At 42.2% G+C, this 20522-nt stretch overlaps 1 protein-coding gene across 2 annotated transcripts in view; it reads right to left on the reverse strand.

Moving 5' to 3' along the window:
- Positions 1-20459, reverse strand: part of LOC129810656 (RNA polymerase II elongation factor ELL-like) — a 49744-nt gene extending 29285 nt beyond the window's left edge. Inside the window, exons 1-2 of one of the 2 annotated variants that reach the window (XM_055861389.1) lie at positions 19910-20459; positions 19467-19639 (exon numbers count right to left, since the gene is read on the reverse strand). In XM_055861389.1, coding sequence (XP_055717364.1) covers positions 19467-19601 — 135 coding nt within the window. In that variant the 5' untranslated portion in view covers positions 19602-19639; positions 19910-20459. Of the gene's footprint in view, positions 1-19466; positions 19707-19909 lie in introns of those variants that run through there. The other variant, XM_055861388.1, reaches the window with a different exon arrangement.
- Positions 20460-20522: the final 63 nt, after the last annotated feature.

The raw sequence follows: 20522 nt of genomic DNA on the forward strand, positions 1-20522 counted from the left end.
GCATGACCGCCTGGTATCGCAACTACTCAGCATCTGACCGTAAGGCGCTAGAGGGTAGTGCAAACGGCCCAGTACATTACTGGGGCCAAGCTTCCTGCCATCCTGGACCTATATAATAGGCCCATAAAATTGTCAGAGACTCCAGTCACCCCAAGTCATAGACTGTTCTCTCTGCTACCGCACAGCAAGCGGTGCGCCAAGTCTAGGACCAAAATTCTCCGAAACAGCTTCTACCCCCAAGCAATTAGACTTTTGAACAATTCATTAATTGATTTGCTAAAATGAACATACTATTAATAAGAGGGGGCTAAAAGCATCTTATATGGTGAGCTACCGAATGGCTTAGACAGACAAGCCCCATACCATTGTGGAGGACTTAATTCTTCCTGCTGCCACAGATATGGCTGGGACAATCTTGGGGGAAAAGGCCAAAAAACTAGAGACAAAGCCTTCAAACACTTTCACGACGCATCAGTGACAAGGAGATGTTTTGAAACAGTTACTGCGTCTATTATAAGCCAGTGAATTCTATGCGTTACAGCTGGATAAGTCAGACGTGGTGGGCCTGGCACAGCTCCTGGTATATGTCCGTTACGTTTATGGGGGGGGGGGGTCAATTAAGGAAGACACCTTCTGCAAACCGAGACAACAGGAGAGGATATTTTTAAAGTACTGGATAGCTTTGTGACATCAAATGGACTTGTGGTCAATATGTGTTGGTATCTGTACTGATGGTGCAAACGCCATGGACAGGGAGGCATAGTGGAGTGGTAACGCGCGTGGAAGCAGTTGCTCCCGACGCCACTTGGGTGCACTGCAGCATCCGAGAGGCTCTTGCTGCCAAGACAATGCCTGACAGCTTGACAGACGTTTTGGACACTAACAAAGTTAACCACTTTCACTGTAAAGCAAGGCCACCGTTTTCACTGTAAAGCAAGGCCACCGAACTCTTGTGTATTTTCTGCACAACGCAATGATATGGGCAGCGACCATGTCATGCTTTTACAACATACAGAAGTGCGCTGGTTATCAAGGGGCTAAGTACTGACGATTTTTTTAAATTGAGAGACGAGTTTAAAGTTCTTTAGACCATAATTTCCACTTGTCCTACCGCTTGCATGATGTTGAGTTTCAAACGACTGGCCTATCTGGGTGATGTTTTTTCCTCACTTGAAGGATCTGAATCTAGGATTACAGGGAGTTTACATACACTTAGGTTGGAGTCATTAAAACTTGTTTTTCAGCCACTCCACACATTTCTTGTTGAACTACAGTTTTGGCAAGTCAGTTAGGACAGCAACTTTGTGCATGACATGTAATTTTTTTCAACAATTGTTTACAGAGAGATTATTTCACTATATCACAATTCCAGTAGGTTAGAGGTTCACATACACTAAGTTGACTGTGCCTTTAACAGCTTGGAAAATTCCAGAAAATTGTGTTGTGGCTTTAGAAGCTTCTGATAGGCTAATTGACATCATTTCAGTCAATTGGAGGTGTACCTGTGGATGTATTTCAAGGCCTACCTTCAAACTCAGTGCCTCTGCTTGACATCATGGGAAAATCAAAAGAAATAAACCAAGACTACAGAAAAAAAATTGTAGACCTCAACAAGTCTGGTTCATCCTTGGGAGCAATTTCCAAACGCCTGAAAGCACCACGTTCATCTGTACAAACAATAGTATGCAAGTATAAACACCATGGGACCACGCATGCGTCATACCGCTCAGGAAGAAGACCCGTTCTGTCTCCTAGAGATGAATGTACCTTGGTGCGAAAGTGCAAATCAATCCCAAAACAGCAGCAAAGGACCTTGAAGATGTTGGAGGAAACCGGTACAAAAGTATCTATATGCACAGTAAAATGAGTCCTATATTGACGTAACCTGAAAGGCCGCTCAGCAAGGAAGAAGCCACTGCTCCAAAACCACCAATAAAAAGCCAGACTATGGTTTGCAACTGCACACGGGGACAAAGATCGTACTTTTTGAAGAAATGTCCTCTGGTCTGATGAAACAAAAGACTGCACTTTTTGGCCATGATGATCATCGTTATGTTTGGAGGAAAAAGGGGGAGGCTTGCAAGCAGAAGAACACCATCCCAACCGTGAAGCACAGGGGTGGCAGCATCATATTGTGGGGGTGCTTTGCTGCAGGAGGGACTGGTGCACTTCACAAAAAAGATGGCATCATGAGGAAAGAAAATGATGTGGATATATTAAAGCAACATCTCAAGACATCAGTCAGGAAGTTAAAGCTTGGTCGCAAATGGGTCTTCCAAATGGACAATGACCCCAAGCATACTTCCAAAGTTGTGGCAAAATGGCATAAGGACAACAAAGTCAAGGTATTGGAGTGGCCATCACAAAGCCCCCGACCTCACAATCCCATAGAAATTTGTGGGCAGAACTGAAAAAGCGTGTGCATTCAAGGAGGCCGACAAACCTGACTCAGTTACACCAGCTCTGTCAGGAGGAATGGGCCAAAATTCACCCAACTTATGGGAACCTTGTGGCCCTACACGAAACATCTGACCCAAATTTAAATTGTTTAAGGCAATGCTACTAAATACTAATTGAGTGTAACTTCTGACCCACTGGAAATGTGATGAAAGAAATAAAAGCTGAAAGTCATTCTATACTATTATTCTGACATTTCACATTCTTAAAATAAAGTGGTGAACCTATCTGACCTAAAACAGGACATTTTTTACTAGGATTAAATGTCAGGAATTTTGAAAAACTGAGTTTAAATGTATTTGGCTAAGGCGTATGTAAACTTCCGACTTCAACTGTATATTCAACGTGCGGGACAAAATTGAGGCTATGATTAAGAAGTTGGAGCTCTTCTTGGTCTGCATTAAGGACAACAGGTCTTTCCATCGTTTTATGATGTGTGTGCAAATGAGGTCAAGCTTATGGACAATGTCAAATGTGATATAGCGAAGCACCCGAGTGAGTTGGGTGCGCAATTACGCAGGTACTTTCCTGAAATAGATGACAAACAAATGGATTCGTTATCCCTTTCATGCCCTGCCTCCAGTCCACTTACTGATATTTGAACAATTGTGCCTCAGAAATTGCAACATGCGGTTCTGTGAAAATTTTATTTAAAATCAGCTGTGCTCAGAGTATCCTGCCTTGGCAAATTGCACTGTTAAAGACACAGATGGCCATTGCAACCACGTACCTATTTGAGAGTGGATTCTCATTAGCATGAAAACTAAATACAGGCACAGACTGTGTGGAAAATGATTTAAGACTGACTCTCTCCAATACAACATCGCAGAGTTATGTGCATCCTTTCAAGCACACCCTTCTCATTAACCTGTGGTGAGTTATTGACCATTTTCAATGTACAAAAGGTTAAATAAAATTATTAGTGCCCTGTTCCTATAAGAGCTCGTTGTCACGTCCCACGAGCCGGGTTGTGACAAAATCTCACTCATTCTTATGAGTACTAAATGTATCGTATAGTGTGTGGCAAGCTTACAATGAAGGCAAAAAACTACATTTGAGAACGTGTTGACCCTGGTGCTAGAAAGCATATGCAGCTGGAGGTTGAATGTTTGCTGAAAGGGTACGGGACTATAAAAAGTTTAGGAACCACTGCCTTTGTACTTGTTAGTAAGTGATGTTTTTGGGGATTTGAATATTAATACTTTTCTAAAAACCTGCAGTCAAATTGTGCACTAGGTAATAGATAATGCAGAACACGTTCATTTTGCCCGCTAGATCATTTTTTACGATGAAGTTCTCATTAAGAAGCCTACAGGTACTAGTTTCCCAAAAAAACAACAGTTTAAGGCAGTCATGCGTGTTTGTTTACAAAGAAGCAAAATTAGCAAAATGGGAGCTTTGTGAGGTGAGTCACTCCTGCAGGGGAACTTAAGTGAGGTGATCAAGTTACACTTGAAATTCAATACTAATGTTTGCCAACTATATATCTTTTAAGTTAATATGTGCCAAATACATTCTCTTCAGCTGGGGTTTTCTAACTTTAGCTAAGGGGCAAACGTTACCAAGAAGCTTAATCTTGCAAGTTAACAGTAGCAGAGACAATCCCCTCCTGGATTAAGATCCCTGCGGTCTAATATTTGTTTTGTGTGTGCTGAAAACTGCATTTTGAGATACTTGCATAACTTTGAGCTGGGTTGCCTGTCGTAGTATTAAATGATTGCATGTGTTCATTACCATTTACATAGCATCCGCTATGAGAATTCCTTAGTACTTGATAGCATTCTGGTAAGTTCTATGGACTTTTTTTTTTTTTACTTTGGAAAAAAATAACAATAGCGCCCCTTGTGTGCACTACCGGTAAAACTGTATATCCCGGGATGGCACAGTATGAAGGCATGGACATCTGGATACCACCCAACCCTAGATCACAATGTACCCAACAGCACAGCCAAATTATATCGAATGACATAGGCAGACTTAAGAAACCGACATCAGTTTTGTGAATTGGCATGAGAAATACTTAATCAAAAGCCAAATAGAACTATAAACAAAAAAAGTTGTGATCAAATTCTTTAATGTTATGAGCAAAATAACTTTGGTAAACAAGTTGTACACAAACTTCCACCCATAGCATGTGGGGTTTTGGAGCCCCATCAGTGTAATTATCCGTTCAACCTACAACAAAGCCTGACCGTGTACGAATGTGTGAGAGAAATAAGATTGAAGAACAAGTTCCCCCTTTCACCTTAGGTAAAGCTTTAAACCTATTACACAATGGTGTAAACTGCTACTGCTAAAGAAGCCATGGTAGCAGCACAGCAGATAGTTTGGCAAATGTCAGTGTATAGTCTACTCTTTCCAAGTCAAGCAGACCTAGCCATAAACATACCACTACTGAGGAAACTTTTGGTTGCATGATGAGACTTAAGAGCATAACATGATTTTCCTGATGGGAGACAAAGCACAAAAATGTATTCCACTAAGCAGTGCCAAGCTTCTAAAGGTTAGCCTGCCTATGTAATGAACAATATTCGGAGGGAAAATGCTTGACGACAACTGACAAGTAAGAGGAAGACCATCTGGTTTCCTTCCTCATTGACACGTCTGGAGCTCACGTGAAACATAAAGCGAGGCTAGCCTGCCCAGAACAGCCTTTGGAAAGACCAGGGTCACGCTGCAACTGAGGGGATGCTGGCACTGCAGAAAACCAAACCACTGACTGAGAGCCCTACAAAATGTTTTATTATGCGTCTGTCCTATATCTGAGAGATATGATCAGTTAATTTTTTACATGCATTTATGCCCTTATTTTAGGCACTAATCTTTATCTATGCTTAAATGTTACTGGCACCGGGAACCTTCAGATGAGTTTTGAGGCTTGTGGAGGCCCTAGAGCAAAACATCATCGTGTTCGTGAGAATCTCATCTTTCAATAGTGTAGTTTGTAGGCCAAACCGTTTGGGCGCTACATCCGATTTTGTGAGAAGACCGATTTTCGGGATGTCTCATGGTTTAACAAACACCACTTTAGGTCTGCCACGTTTCACCGCAGATGCGGCAATATCGGCGGATTGAGACGCAGCTTGGATTTTTTTTAAATGTTAATTTGATTTTACACAGGGGCGTGACCATTGTAGGTTAAGGGTTAATGCAAGTGAGCACTAGCAAAAGACCATTGGTTAGCGATGTTTCTGTAGCGCTCCTGTGATGGCAGAGTTACACCTGCTTAAATTTGGCACGTGACAAATAAAATTCAATTTATGTCAAGTCATAATATCATTCTGCCAGGTAGGCATAGGTTACTTTGAAGTTAACCTTTAATTAAGAACGCTTTTGAGAAAGCATTTCCATCTCCCAGAAGGTTATCATTAGCATCGCTAACGGCTACACACACAGGTTTCAGAAAGTGGCTAGGAAATATGAAATTACTGATGTCTTTTCTTGTCATGATTAAGTATACATTTAGTTGATTTCCTACTAAGTTCCATACATTATTTTATATTGTCGAATTCTGTTTTAATGTCTGGATTCCGTCCACGTTCTCCGCAATGCGGATTTTATAGGGCCCTACTGAACAGCCACAGAGCTCACACTGGTAGCTGAGAACATAGCACTTTGAACAGGGTAGCCCCTGGCTTGCGTACTTTCCCATTAGTCATATAATTGTTTTTTTTGTGTTCTCAAATCATGGGTGACTTGACACATCAAAAAGGTTCAGGTTCTTCCTTTGCCACATCCTTATGAGAATGAGGTGCTAACTTGAACACACTATGTGGTGAATGCAGATTCAGTGCAAATTGTGCATAAAGACAACGCACAAGGAATGTAATAAAACCAACACCCGTGGTCAGATATGAGTGAATGATTTGGAATGTGTGATGCAATGTGAAAATTTTAATAATAGTAACGATACCAAACAGTCATTGAAAGAGGCACTTCATATTCTAACCAACAGAATAGAGATGTTCTCCCAGATGTTCTCCAATACAACCCATCCCTTTCCTGGGAATTGATCCCCTCTGGTTTCACCTAGACATGTGCTCAGTCCAACTAGCCAGCCAGACCTTTAATGGAGCCTGCACATTCAGTCCCCCCCACCACTGGAATATAAAACAGAGCACCGAATTTAGCTCCCCCATCCCCCTCCACTGACAGAGTGCAACACTCAGCCTGTTCATTTGAATGGGCTGCTGACATGTCACTATTCTCTGGGACTGGAGCCCAGAATGTTCTACAGAGCTAACCTTAGGACAGAATGTGGCCCCTGACTAGGTCTGGGGCGATAGCAGTATTGTAATACTCGTTAGTGTTGCGGCAAGGAAACAAAAAACAAAGCACATTGAACTTCTTTAGGAAAACAGACCCAATCCTGGAAACAAAGATTACGTGTGACTAGATGACATTTACTTTCCAAGCTATAGCACACAATATTATACATACAGCAGGTTTTTAAAAGACCAAAGAGTTGCCTGCTTTGTGTTTTAATTTTTGCCATGGAAAAATATTGCAATACTGGTAAAGTCACAGCCCTAATTCTGACCGTGACTCAATGACAGGGCCATGGAAGTTCACACAACACCAGAGAATGGCCACCAGCTGGTGTCATGCAACAAAGTAAGAGACAAATCTGATTGAGTCTAGGCCCAAGATTTCTACTCTCCGGGGAGTACCTTTGTAAGACAAAGACTGATAACACGAGGTTAGAATAGAGAGTTGAGCGATGGTGTTCCTTCAGCATTCACCTGTTGTTGGCAGTTTAATGAGTGGTTTGGACACTGGGAAGTTATTGACCTGCAGACTAGTTGGCAAAGTGCTCAGCTGTCTGAGTCTCGTGTTACCTGCATGCGAAGAGAAGACATATGCACAGACCCATTCCTGCCAAAGCAAAAGCACAATGTTTTCACTGGTGCTTTCCCCTTTTAACATTAGGGCTACTTTCTATTTGGATTACAGTCCTGCAATATAAGAGACAAGAATAGTTAGTCTTAATCCCCATCCACATGAACCTGCCTGTAACATGACTAGCATGTCATGTGTCAGGGTCGGTAGGAGGGCTACTCCTAAAACATTGCAGGCCTCAATGTTCACCAAATAAACATCCCTATAGATAAGTGCAGTGGGGTATTTCCCTCATCTCTCTGGGGAGATATTTGCACTACTATAAAAACACTGGTTTAAAGTTTAAACTCAATGTAACAAATGCTCACAAATCAATGAGGGTCATTGTGTTGGCTTATTTGGAATCACGTCAAAGGGGTCTCCACAGTTCTTTGAAACAAAAACGTACTACTTTACATAAAACTGCTTAATGTATTAAACCACATAGACCTAAAACAGCTTAAATTAATGATTGACAGAAGAGGCTGTTTCCACATGGATAGATATAATAATTTGATTTTTTTTTTCACGTACCAGTGACGTTTGAAAATAATGACGATGTAACACCATTGTTCCACTCTTGAAAACGAAATCAAAATACTACGAGGTTAGGCTAGTTTGCAACAGCTGTCTGTAGAGGAACTGAGCAATCAAATTCCTTAAAGAAAAATTCAGGTCGGAAAGTGAAAGTGACATTTCTATGAAGCTTCTACAAACAGCAGAAATTGGAACTTGAGATACATACACCTTACTTGAACTTTGAAAAATCTCAATGCATTAAAAAGGAACACTTTGCTGGGAGTTCCAGTTGTAGGTTGAAGTGGGGAAGACTATTCAAGATGTGACAGACAGCTCCACAGAGGACGCATTAAGGCAGGATTCTGTGTTTTTCGGGCAGAAAAGGACAGAAAACACAGATCTAAAATTATTCTTATTGGAAATACTGCTCGGCGTCAGTCAGAGTTTGCTCCAAATCATGAATGTAAAAGGACAAATTTTGTGTTTCAGTTGCACTTCTCTGGGTAAGATACATCTCTTTGCTTTCGTCTTGACCAATCAAATTCCACCATTCACGAACAGGCTTTGATCACCATACAGCGCTCCGACTGATGTGTACACTTTTCTCTGGTACTATTTTCCTGTGTTCCAATGTTCAACAACTCATCGTTCAACACAATAGTCAAGTACAAAAGCATCACTAAGCTCGGGACTGAACACATTCCTCTGCAACTGGATCCTAGACTTCCTGACAAGTTGCCCCCAGTGGTGAGGATAGGCAACACCTCAATGCTGACCCTCAACACAGGGGCCCCTCAGGGGTGTGTGTTAATCAGCACAAGTCAAATTACCCACATAATGCCATCCAATTATGGGACATTAACTAACCTGTGACAAAGGAACTAAAAGTAATGACAGATGCTGTTATGAGGATCAGGATCCTTCTGAATTGTCCAGGACTCATCTTTGAGGAGGTCAGAGGGCAGTGGAACAGAGAAGCTCCCCATGTGGGCCCAGGGCCTCAGACATGGTGTTAAGATCCAACAACAGCACCAGACCAGCTGTCAGAAGGACAGGACATTATCTGGGGCAGCTCCCAACACTTGACTACTGGGTCATGTCTTTTAGTGCAATGACTAGACACGAGACGTAGCAAGAATGCAGGTTAGGTCTGCTCTGTACACAATTGACACCAGGACGTCCAGTGTGACTAGCCCACGGCAGGCATATGGCTGTAGTTATGGTCTCGCTAGCGCCCCATTCATTCTGTTCAAACTGGGGAGTCAGCATTCCTTAAAAATCCATGGCATCAGGGCTGGTTGACCAGCACGAAGCAACAAAATCCAGACCAGTCGCTGTTACTTCCCATAGGGTCGGAAACCTTTCCTGTATCATCCCAGATAGCGTGAGACAAAAACGTTCAAAGTGCGTTCTTTGACAAATAAGAAAATGACATGATTTTCAGACAAAGCAAAATATGGCCTACTGTTTAACAAATGGGCAACAAGCAGTAAGAAAGTACATTCTATTTTGGCTTATTTCAACTGACGGATTGCACGATTTGGAGGAAACGTCTTTGAGGCTGGAATACATCGGTGACAGCCAATCGAAGTCCTTCACCGGAGGCAACAAACGTGCATACTAAGTGAGGCAGGTAGCCTAGTGGTTAGAGCGTTGGGCCAGAAACCGAAAGGTTGCAGGATCGAGTCCCCAAGCTGACAAGGCAAAAATCTTTCGTTCTGCCCACTGTACCCCGCTAGGTCGTCATGGTAAATAAGAATGTGTTCTTAACTGACAACTTAAAAAGTAGGATAGAGGACAACTCATTAAAGCTCAATCAGTCCCTTGTCTCTAGTGTCAAGGGGAAAAGTCAACCCAGAGCATTAACATCTCTCCTTGTGCCCGCCAGCAAACTAAAAGGACTGAACAGGCTCTTCAATGACAAGATATGATGCGTGTCTGCTCTGCTAGTTTGTGAAGCTACTTGACAAACATCTCTGTACTAGCAAGACTGGATCACATGTGAGAAACATGTTAACTCAGCTTATCAATGAAAAACTGGTTAGAAATTATAAACTTATCTTCATCCTTTTATCATACATAGAGCTCACTGCTGTGTAAGGAACGCCATGTAAAAATTCATTCTACCTGCACAGAAGCCAAGAATAACTTGGCCATTGAAACCAAAAGGCTTTGGGCCAAAACAGTGTCAATCATCCCACAAAGGGACACCAAAAGTTCAACTAAATTTCTATCCATTTTATTGAAATAGCCTATAGGTGCAATCTTGAAGGTTTTGGCATGATTTCATACACTGGTTGCTTTTCTAGAAAAGGTTACTGCTTTAGTAACTGGAGGCATCTGGCGGCAAAATATACTTTGATGAAAACCAGCAGCCGTTTGAATAAACACTGCAAAAAACAAGATGGTACAGCAATAGAATGTTCTGAAAAGGTCTTGGATGGTATTCAATTCTTTACAACCTGCGCTTGTCTGACAATTGGGGGATATGTAGGGTAGAGGACGACAGCATCATAAAAGAGGCCACATTTTAACACATTGCAGTACATTTATATCAAAGCTTCAAAGGATAAAATATCACATTAGGGCATATTTTTCCTTGTGTGTTAGTCTCCAGATTGGCAATCCCCAGAATGGAGCTCGAGTTCACTATGTACTTCCGCTCAGATGTACAAGCAGAGGAACGTGCTGACGTTGGCACTGCTCAAGTCATACATGGATAACAGTCTGCCATGCTACCTGAGGACTATTGCACAACGTACTTAAACAGCACAAAGCTCTAAATGCTGTATAATAGGATTGGGAGGTATACCGTATTCCCGGGGTATTTGGAAAATAACAGGTTTTTCAATACCGTTTGTATTATACAATTGAGTATTTGTATCTAAGTAAATACCTGCAGTCAACTTGTGCATTATGTTAGAAGACCACATTACTCACTTCATCGGTCACTACGTTTCTTTATGAAGCTTACAGGTAGTCCCGAGTCGTGTGCTTGTAAACAAACACCACATAACAACAAGAGGTGATCTAGTATGGAATTCACAAATACATTTGCCAGCCATGTACCTTAACTATTAAGTTAACTGTCTAAAAGGTGCTTAAAATGCACTGGTGTTGTTTTCAGTTTGCTAATTTAGTAGCTAGACATCTTGCTAAAGTGGTTAGTTTATTCAAAACGGTCTCTGCTTGGCAACAGCAGAGAATCCGCTCCTAGATCAAACGCTGTGATGTCTGTTTTAGACAAGTAGCAAACTGAGTAGCATTTAAGTTCCTTGTACAGTTTAGGTCAGAGACTGTATAAAATGTTTGCGATGTGCTTGTTCGCATTCTCTGTGATTTTACATGTAGTTGTTAGCATTGCTAACTTCCGGATTACAGAACCTCAGTAAAGTTTAAAAACAGTGCCTCTGTTTAGGCTTGGTCGGCATACCGGTGTATTTGGAAATACCATTTAAACTAGTTCAATACATTTTTATATTTGTAGCTACTTTAGTGAATACCTTCAGTCAACTTGTGCAATACGTTTGCCAATATAATCCTCCAACCACCGGCTTCTAGGGCATTATCACTTAAATACCAGAACAGGAGAAAGCGGGAGCAGGGATTCCAGCTGTGTATTGACAGGGGTCCCATTTTATATTGAAAGCCAACAGTGTTTTTGCTTCAAGTGATCAAGGATATACAACTATATTTTTCCTCCACAGGAAATGCATTAGAACAACACATTCAGCAGAACATTTAACTGTTATCAGATGACAACAGTAGTGCAATGCTATTTGGCTGGTAGCCACAGATAAATGAGCTTACTATGAAAAAGCCAAAAAAATGCACAGCCATCATATTTGTAATGTTTGTCATAGAAAGATTGCAGCCAGCTACATTTCATGTTTTGCTTAAAGTTTAGCTTGCATTTTACCGGAGAAAATAACTTGAGTGCTGTCTGCTGATAGATGAGAATTTGCAAACGGCATTCTGAGTGCTGAAGTGCAACTGAAGCGCAAAATTAGTCTGATGCCGAGCAGAAATCACAATAAGCTTTTTAATTCAGCGTTTATAAAAGCGCAACTAGATATTTTACGCATTCTTTTTATCCTGCGTGAAAACCGTGAGTCCTACATTTAACTTGCAAGTACATGGCTGAATTAATAAGGTGATGGGGCATAATATGTTAGCTTTCTGCCGTGTTTAAGAAGTCAAAGCCCATTGGATGAGTTACATGTATAGTAGCCGCGATCTTGATTTCCTTACATTTCTTCTCCTCTCCGTTTTCTTCGAGCAGAGCAGGCAGGCCTGTTGCCCTAGCAACGCCAGACTCCACAAAGACAGCGTGAAGCCTACACATTCTTTTCGAGCCTTCCTTCAGACAAGCACTTGTCAAAACTGTTCATTTGCACAATGTTTCTCATTCACAACTCTTGTCAATGACCCAACTCAACAAAAATGACATCTACCTATACATGCATAACTTTATGGAGCGGGATTGAATGTCTCTGCAATTAGTTTATTTTCATTTGCACTGGTTAGCATATTTAGCTAGCAGCCTCCATTGAAAAATGCACTAATACTTGTGCTAATTTCGTTAGCCTTCTGGTAAGGCCATTTTTTGGCACCCCCTTGAGTTCATTGCCGGTGTTATCGAATATCCTGGTATGGCACAAGGTCGGTATGACAATCTGGATACCGCCCAAGCCTACTGTTTAATACCATTCTCAGAGGAGGACTAGACCTAGAAAAGGAAGTAATTTATTATTGGATGGTGAAACAGGATGTGTTAAAACAATACTTTCTATATACCATCTTATAGGGTTTCCTCCTGGTCAACATGGGGCCAGAGGCCTAAATGAACTGGCAGTGCTCAACTCTATTCCATCTACAACCAATATTTAATTTCACAAAGCAAGAAGCAATAAAAGATTAGTCATTCTGCTGTGTGTTTGGAATAGACAGAAGTCCCGAGACAGAGGAAAAACAGGACCAGCAAGACCTTGGGAACTCACTTCAAAGCTGTTTTTTTAATGTTTTTTTTAATTTAACTAGGCAAGTCAGTTATGAACAAATTCTTATTTACAATGACGGCCTACACCGGTCAAACCCAGACGACGCTGGGCCAATTGTGCGCTGCCATTTGGGACTCCCAATCACAGCAGTTGTGAAACAGACTGGAATCGAACCAGGGTGTCTGTAGTGACGCAGTGCTTTAGACCGCTGCACCACTCGGGAGTCCTGGGCACAGATATCAAAACTGGAGCACAAGGCATTGTCATCTTAACTTCCCTCCTTTCTTTGCAGTGTCTGAGTAGAAGAGAACTAATTTGGCAGGCGAAAACCTGAGAAATCCATTTGGGAAGTATTTTTCTTTTTGGTTTTGTAGTTTTCTATTCAATGCCATTACAGTATCCATTGACTTAGGACTCAAATTGAAGTTCCTATGCCTTCCACTAGATGTCAACAGTCTTTAGAAATTGTTTCAGGCTTGTATTCTGAAAAATGAAGCAGTCTGAATGAGTGGACCCTAAAGCATCACAGAGCTTTTTCATGCGCGAGAGAGTGCCTTTCTTGTTCACATTTATGACGTTATTGTCCGGTTGAAATATTATCGATTATTTAGGCTAAAATCAACCTGAGGATTGAATATAAACATCGTTTGACATGTTTCTATGAACTTTAGATACAATTAGGATTTTTTTGTCTGCGTTTGAGCCTGTGGATTTTGCGCAAACAAAACGGAGGTTTTTGGATATAAAAGAGACTTTATCGAACAAAAGGAACATTTATTGTGTAAATGAATGTCTGCAACCATATGAAGATCCTCAAAGGTAAAGGATTCATTTTCTCTCTATTTCTAACTTGTGTAACTCTTCCACTTGGCTGGTCACTGTTTGTAATGATTTGTCTGCTGGGCTATGTTCTCAAATTATCGTACGGTATGCTTTCGCCGTAAAGCGAATGTTAAAAAATCTGACAGTGGTTGGATTCACAAGAAGTTAATCTTTAAACCTATGTAAAATATGTTTTGTTTTCTGAATTTTTATAATGAGTATTTCTGTATTTGAATTTGGCACCCTGCAGCTTCACTGGCTGTTGAAGAGGTGGGACGCTAACGTCTCACGTACCCAAGAGAGGATAAGACACTAACAGCTTACAGACGTAGGCAATTAAGGTCACAGTTATGAAAACTTTAGACACTAAAAGAGCCCTTTCTACTGACTCTGAAAAACACCAAAAAAAAGATACCCAGGGTCCCTGCTCATCTGTGTGAACGTGCCTTAGGCATGCTGCAAGGCGGCGTGAGGACTGCAGATGTGGCCAGGGCAATAAATTGCAATGTCCGTACTGCGAGACGCCTAAGACAGCGCTACAGGGAGACAGGACGGACAGCTGAACGTACAAGTACAGGATGGCAACAACTGCCCGAGTTGCACCAGGAACGCACAATCCCTCCATCAGTGCTCAGACTGTCTGCAATAGGCTGAGAGAGGCTGGACTGAGGGCTTGTAGGCAGGTTGAAAAGGCAGGTCCTCACCAGACATCACCGGCAACAACGTCACCTAGGGGCACAAACCCACCATCGCTGGACCAGACAGGACTGGCAAAAAGTGCTCTTTGCTGATCAGTTGTGGTTATGTCTCACCAGGGGTGATGGTCAGATTCACGTTCGTCATCGACGAAGGAATGAGCGTTACACCGAGGTCTGTACTCTGGAGCGGGATCGATTTGGAGGTGGAGGGTCCGTCGTGGTCTGGGGCGGTGTGTCACAGCATCATCGGACTGAGCTTGTTGTCATTGCAGGCAATCTCAACGCTGTGCGTTACAGGGAAGACATCCTCCTCCCTCACGTGGGACCCTTCCTGCGGGCTCATCCTGACCCTCCAGCATGACAATGCCACCAGCCATACTGCTCGTTCTGTGCGTGATTTCCTGAAAGACAGGAATGTCAGTGTTCTGCCATGGCCAGCGAAGAGCTCGGATCTCAATCCCATTGAGCACGCCTGGGACCTGTTGGACTGGAGGGTGAGGGCCACTCCCCCCAGAAATGTCCAGAAACTTGCAGGTGCATTGGTGGAAGACTGGGGTAACATCTCACAGCAAGAACTGGCAAATCTGGTGCAGTCCATGAATGTACCTAATGCAACTGGTGGCCACACCAGATACTGACTGTTACTTTTGACCCCCCCTTTGTTCAGGGACACATTCCATTTATTTCAGTCACATGTCTGTGGAACTTGATTAGTTTATGTCTCATTTGTTGAATCGTATGTTCATACAAATGTTTACACATGTTAAGTTTGCTGAAAATAAACGCAGTTGACAGTGAGAGGACGTTTCTTTTCTTTTTTGCTGAGTTCAGTACTGTCTGTCCATTTTGAGACGCTGTAGCCAAAAGAGTCAGAAATAATCTAAGTTAACAAGAAATCTGTCATTAATTGAAGTTTTTGCCAAACTATCATCAAATGGACAAATTATATGAACAAACTCTTCCGAACTGTTCCGGCTGGGAAGCATGAGGACGCCTTTGTGGTCTAATACCAGTGAATATAGGATGAGGTTTATACTATTACATACTGACATAGCTTAAAAGGATAGTACACCAAAACAGCAGCAATCCATGCTTTGGTTTCCCTGGCACCTCCGCCAAAAGCATTTGCCCAAATCCCATATCTAACACAATTAATCTAATTTTAGATGATTAAGACAATGCTAATATCGGTACCATGATTTGAATGTGAATCAAATGCTAAAACTTTAGCATTTGGAAGAAGAGTAAGGGAAATAAAACCAAAGCATTTGGTGCTTTCATACCTTGTACATAGACTACTTACAGGATAAGGAAACCAATATGTCATTGTGTAATTTGGGTGAATATCCCTTTAAGGGACTACTCGGCATGTCTGTACAGGAGGACTTGCTCAAGGGTACAGACAGATTTTTCACCTAGCGGGCTCTGGGATTCGAACAAGCAACCTTTGGATTAATGGCCCAACGCTCTTAACCTCTACGAGAGACATTTCAAAACTTAATTCCCTCAGCAGTGGACAATGGAGCCTTGGGATGAAAGACATTAAAAAAATGCCACTATTCATCAACCACAAAGCTGCATCCTCTGAAATCAGCGCCAAGCTCAGGCAGGGCAATAAGAGAGAAAAGCTATCCCGCATCGCCACAGATCACAGCGGTCCAATCCCTCCAGTTTAACTACCACACATTTCTACCAGCATGTGAAATGTGCAACCAGAGGGAAAAACTCTAGACCACCTTTACTTCACACAGAGACGCGTACAAAGCTCTCCTTCGCCATCCGTTTGGCAATTCTGACTATAATTCTGTCCTCCTGATTCCTGCTTACAAGCAAAAATTAAAGCAGGAAGCACCAGAGACTCGGTCTATAAAAAAAGTGGTCAGATGAAGCAGATGCTAAGCTACAGGATTGTTTTGCTAGCAGACTGGAATATGTTCTGGGATTCTTCCATACAACACATCAGTCACTGGGTTTATCAATAAGGGCATAAATGACATCATCCCAGTGACTGTACGTACATTCCCCAACCAGAAGCCATGGACTACAGGCAACATCTGCACTGAGCTAATGGCTAGAGCTGCCGCTTTCAAGGAGCGGGACTAACCCATAAGCTTGTAAGAAATCCAGCTATGCCCTCTGACGAACCACCAAACAGGAAAAGTGTCAATACAGCACTAGTATTGAATCCTACTACGACACTCATCGGATGTGGCAGGCCTATTGCAAACTATTATGGACTTCAAAGGGCAGCACAGCCGCAAGCTGCCCAGTGACACAAGCTAAATTACTTCTATGCTCACGTCGAGGCAAGTAACACTGAAACATGCATGAGAGCATCAGCTGTTCCGGACAACTGTGTGATCATGCGCTCCGCAGCCAATGTGAGTAAAATCTTTAAACAGGTCAGCATTCACAAGGCTGCAGGGCCAGACGGATTACCAGGACGTGTAGTTTGAGCAGTCGCTGACCAACTGGCAAGTGTCTTCACTGACATTGTCAACCTGTCCCTGACTGAGTCTGAAATAACAACATGTTTCAAGCAGACCACCATAGTCCCTGTGCCCAAGAACACCAAGGTAACCTGCCTAATTGACTACTGGCCCGTAGCACTCACATCTGTAGCCATGAAGTGCTTTGAAAGGCTGGTCATGGCTCACATCAACACCATTATCCCAGAAACTCTAACCCCCCTCATTTGCATACCGCCCCAATCTCTATTACACCCTACACTACCCTTTCCCACCTGGACAAAATTAACACCTATGTGAGAATGCTATTCATTGACTACAGCTCAGCGTTCAACACCATAGTGTCCTCAAAGCTCATCGCTAAGCTAAGGACCCTGGGACTAAACACCTCCATCTGAAACTGGATCCGGGACTTCCTGACAGGCCATCCCCAGGTGATAGGGGTAGGTAACAACACATCCTCCACTCTGATCCTCAACACAGTAGGCCCTCAGGGGGTGCGTGCTCAGTCCCCTCCTGTACTCCCTGTTCACTCGTGACTGCATGGCCAGGCACTACTCCAACGCCATCATCAAGTTTGCCGATGACACAACAGTGGTAGGTCTGATCAACAACGATGAGACCGCCTATAGGGAGCAGGTCTGCGACCTGGCCTCGTGGTGCCAGGACAACAACCTCTCCCTCAACGTGATCAAGACAAAGGAGACGATTGTGGACTACAGGAGGACCGAGCACGCCTCCATTCTCATAGACGGGGCTGTAGTGGAGCAGGTTGAGAGCTTCAAGTTCCTTGGTGTTCACATCAACAAATGATCATGGTCAACACACACTAAGACAGTCATGAAGAAGGCACGACAAAGCCTATTTCCCCTCAGGAGACTGAAAAGATTTGGCATGGGTCCTCAAAAGGTTCTACAGCTGCACCACCGAGAGCGTCCTGACTGGTTGCATCACGTACGGCCCAGTACATCACTGGGGGCAAGCTTCCTGCCATCCAGGACCTCTATACCAGACGGTGTCAGAGGAAAGCCCTAAAAATGGTCAAAGACTCCAGCCACCCTAGTGATACTGTTCTCTCTGCTACAGCACAGCAAGCAGTACAGAAGCACCAAGTCTTGGTCCATAAGACTTCTGAATAGCTAATCAAAGGGCTACCCAGACTATTTGCATTGTACTCCTAACAATGTAGCCTAGTCTTTAAATTAATGTTTGTTTAGTGGGCAAGACAATGCAACAGAATTATGAAACTAATAGGCAATGCGCTTCAAAGACAAGCACAGCAGGATATCATTCATGTTCTTATTACCTACATCAAGGACACTTAAGTGTTACCAGGGTAGGTAGCTGATGTCAAATATCACTGGCTGTGTTGGGCACTTCCTCTTCCCTAACTTAATTTAAAGACAATCATAAAAACACTTGCCATACTACCTATAAAACTTGTTTGTTATACTGTAGCTAGCTTGCATGACCAGGCTTTTCTCAGTCAAATATTTAATGAGCCAGCCAGCCAGCTCCCCAATTAGAATCAAGCAAGGGAGGAGTAGAATCAAATAAAGGTAGGGAGGGGACCCTTTAATATTGCTAGCTAACATAATTCTCCAAGTCCATGACTGACTATCATCACAACAAGAATATTGTTATTTACTAGCTTTTAAAAATGATAATCGCTGTAAATGGGAGAAGGTTAAACTGACCAAAACTGCAAGATCGAGCAGGCAATTTGGGCTACTGATTTCTAGCCTTAAAGCTCACTTTTCAGGACTGTCAGAAGCAACAGAGCAAAGCAATGTAAACTAGGGATTTTTATTGCACTTTACTTGTGGATTACAATTCATGCATAGCTGGCTAGGTAGCTAGATGATGACATTGCTCGCCAGAGTTTAATGTTAACTCGGCAAACTTAGCTAGCTACTAAACTTTTCCAAATGTCATCGATTGGCCAATTTAGCTGTTCAACACCACTAGCTAACGTTGGCAGTCTAGTTAGCTAAAAACAGTTAACTACATAAAATATATGGTTGTTATAACGTTCGCCCCTAGCTCCATTACAGACCCCGAATCAAAGGATTAACCGCAAATCTAGGTAACAAGTTGGTTAGTTAATGTTGGCTAGCTAGCTTACATTGCTACCTAGCTAGTTAATGAAGTTGACCGTTAACTAATCGATTCCAACTAGTGGTTGTAACTGAATTCTGCTGAATTCCTACCTATGCTGACGAGAACACTTGTTATGCGAGTTAGCGAGCCTTCGGGATAAAGCTAGCTAGTGTTATATCTGAAACACATTGGTAGCTACCAGCCTCGTTTGCCACTACGTTAAGGTTTTAAAAAAAGTTAACTAATCTGTATAAAAATTTTAAAAAAAAATATTGCTCAGTTGCCTAGCTAAAAAGGACTAACTTTTCTAGTGAGTAATTAAATACCATCTAACTTATGTAAATAAAATAGCTAAACGTTGGCTAAGTGACTATCGAACCAAATAAGCTTGCTGGTTAGTTCTAGTTGAGCTGGCATGGTTTGGCAGTGAAGTAACGTTACCATATCCACTGCTAGCTCTGTCAGCCACCCAGCAAAATAGACCCAACGTGTAGTTAAATAACAATGTACTTGAGTTAACTTACCTTGCTGCTCTGATAACCTTCAAATGCTTTCAAGGCGCTGTCAGTGAGTTTTACGTGAAAGACCGAGACATTACTGCCATTGCTCACTCGTCCACAAGACAATCCGTAGCACTGCTCCTCCTTCAACGCCGCCATCTTGCTACCATTTCCTCCACGCTCACGCACGAACAGCACTGTGTCGTAAACGCACAAACCTATCATTAGCTTAACAATGAATATTCATGCTACGTGCATTGCGTGATGAAGTCACAAGTTCAATTGAAACACGCTAAATAATATACATAAACATACCCACGTGACATAAAGTCGACACATTTATAAGGAGGATTAATCATAAAATGTGTATTTACTTCAATATAATGAGGCATTGAGAATAGAATGTGAATCATTAAAAACATGAGACATGTCTGGTTAGTGGCTACCAGAGTAAAGCAGATACACACCAGAGATCTGCAAGGAAGAAACACTCGGTCACTGAACAACGTCAACGAGACGTCAATGTCTGACTGAATCCATGAGTTGGGAATGTCCAGTCAATAACAAATTGGTACAAAAAAATAAATAAAATTGGACATGAGAGGAAATGCTCTAGTTTGCTAGCTGTAAAGCCAACCAGCAAAATAGATCCAAACTCATTCCATGGAGGGTAGCTCCATTGTACTTGATTGATGAATTAAGATCACTGATTAGTTAGGAATTCCCCTCACCTGGCTGTATAGCTCTTAATTGGACACAAATTGAAAGAAAAATCACTGCCCTCAACGGAATGAATTTGACACCCCTGCTCTAAGAAAATGAGTACCTGTTGTCTGACACATATACAGTTTAAATTGAAAAGGAGCAGTGTCAAATATAAAATAAACAAAATCAGTGTTTTCTACCTCCTGTAGTGTTATAAATCCATTTACTTTGACAGTAACAAGCTCTCATTTGACTTAAGTGTGTAGGCGTGGAGTCTATGTACTGTAATAACAGGAGGTGATGAAGTGCTCCCAACCTGTCAAACAGAGATTGACAGTTGTACGGGTGACAAGACAACTTAAAGATTAGATACCA

Source organism: Salvelinus fontinalis, chromosome 14 (assembly GCF_029448725.1).
Source record: "Salvelinus fontinalis isolate EN_2023a chromosome 14, ASM2944872v1, whole genome shotgun sequence".
NCBI classification, from domain to species: domain Eukaryota; kingdom Metazoa; phylum Chordata; class Actinopteri; order Salmoniformes; family Salmonidae; genus Salvelinus; species Salvelinus fontinalis.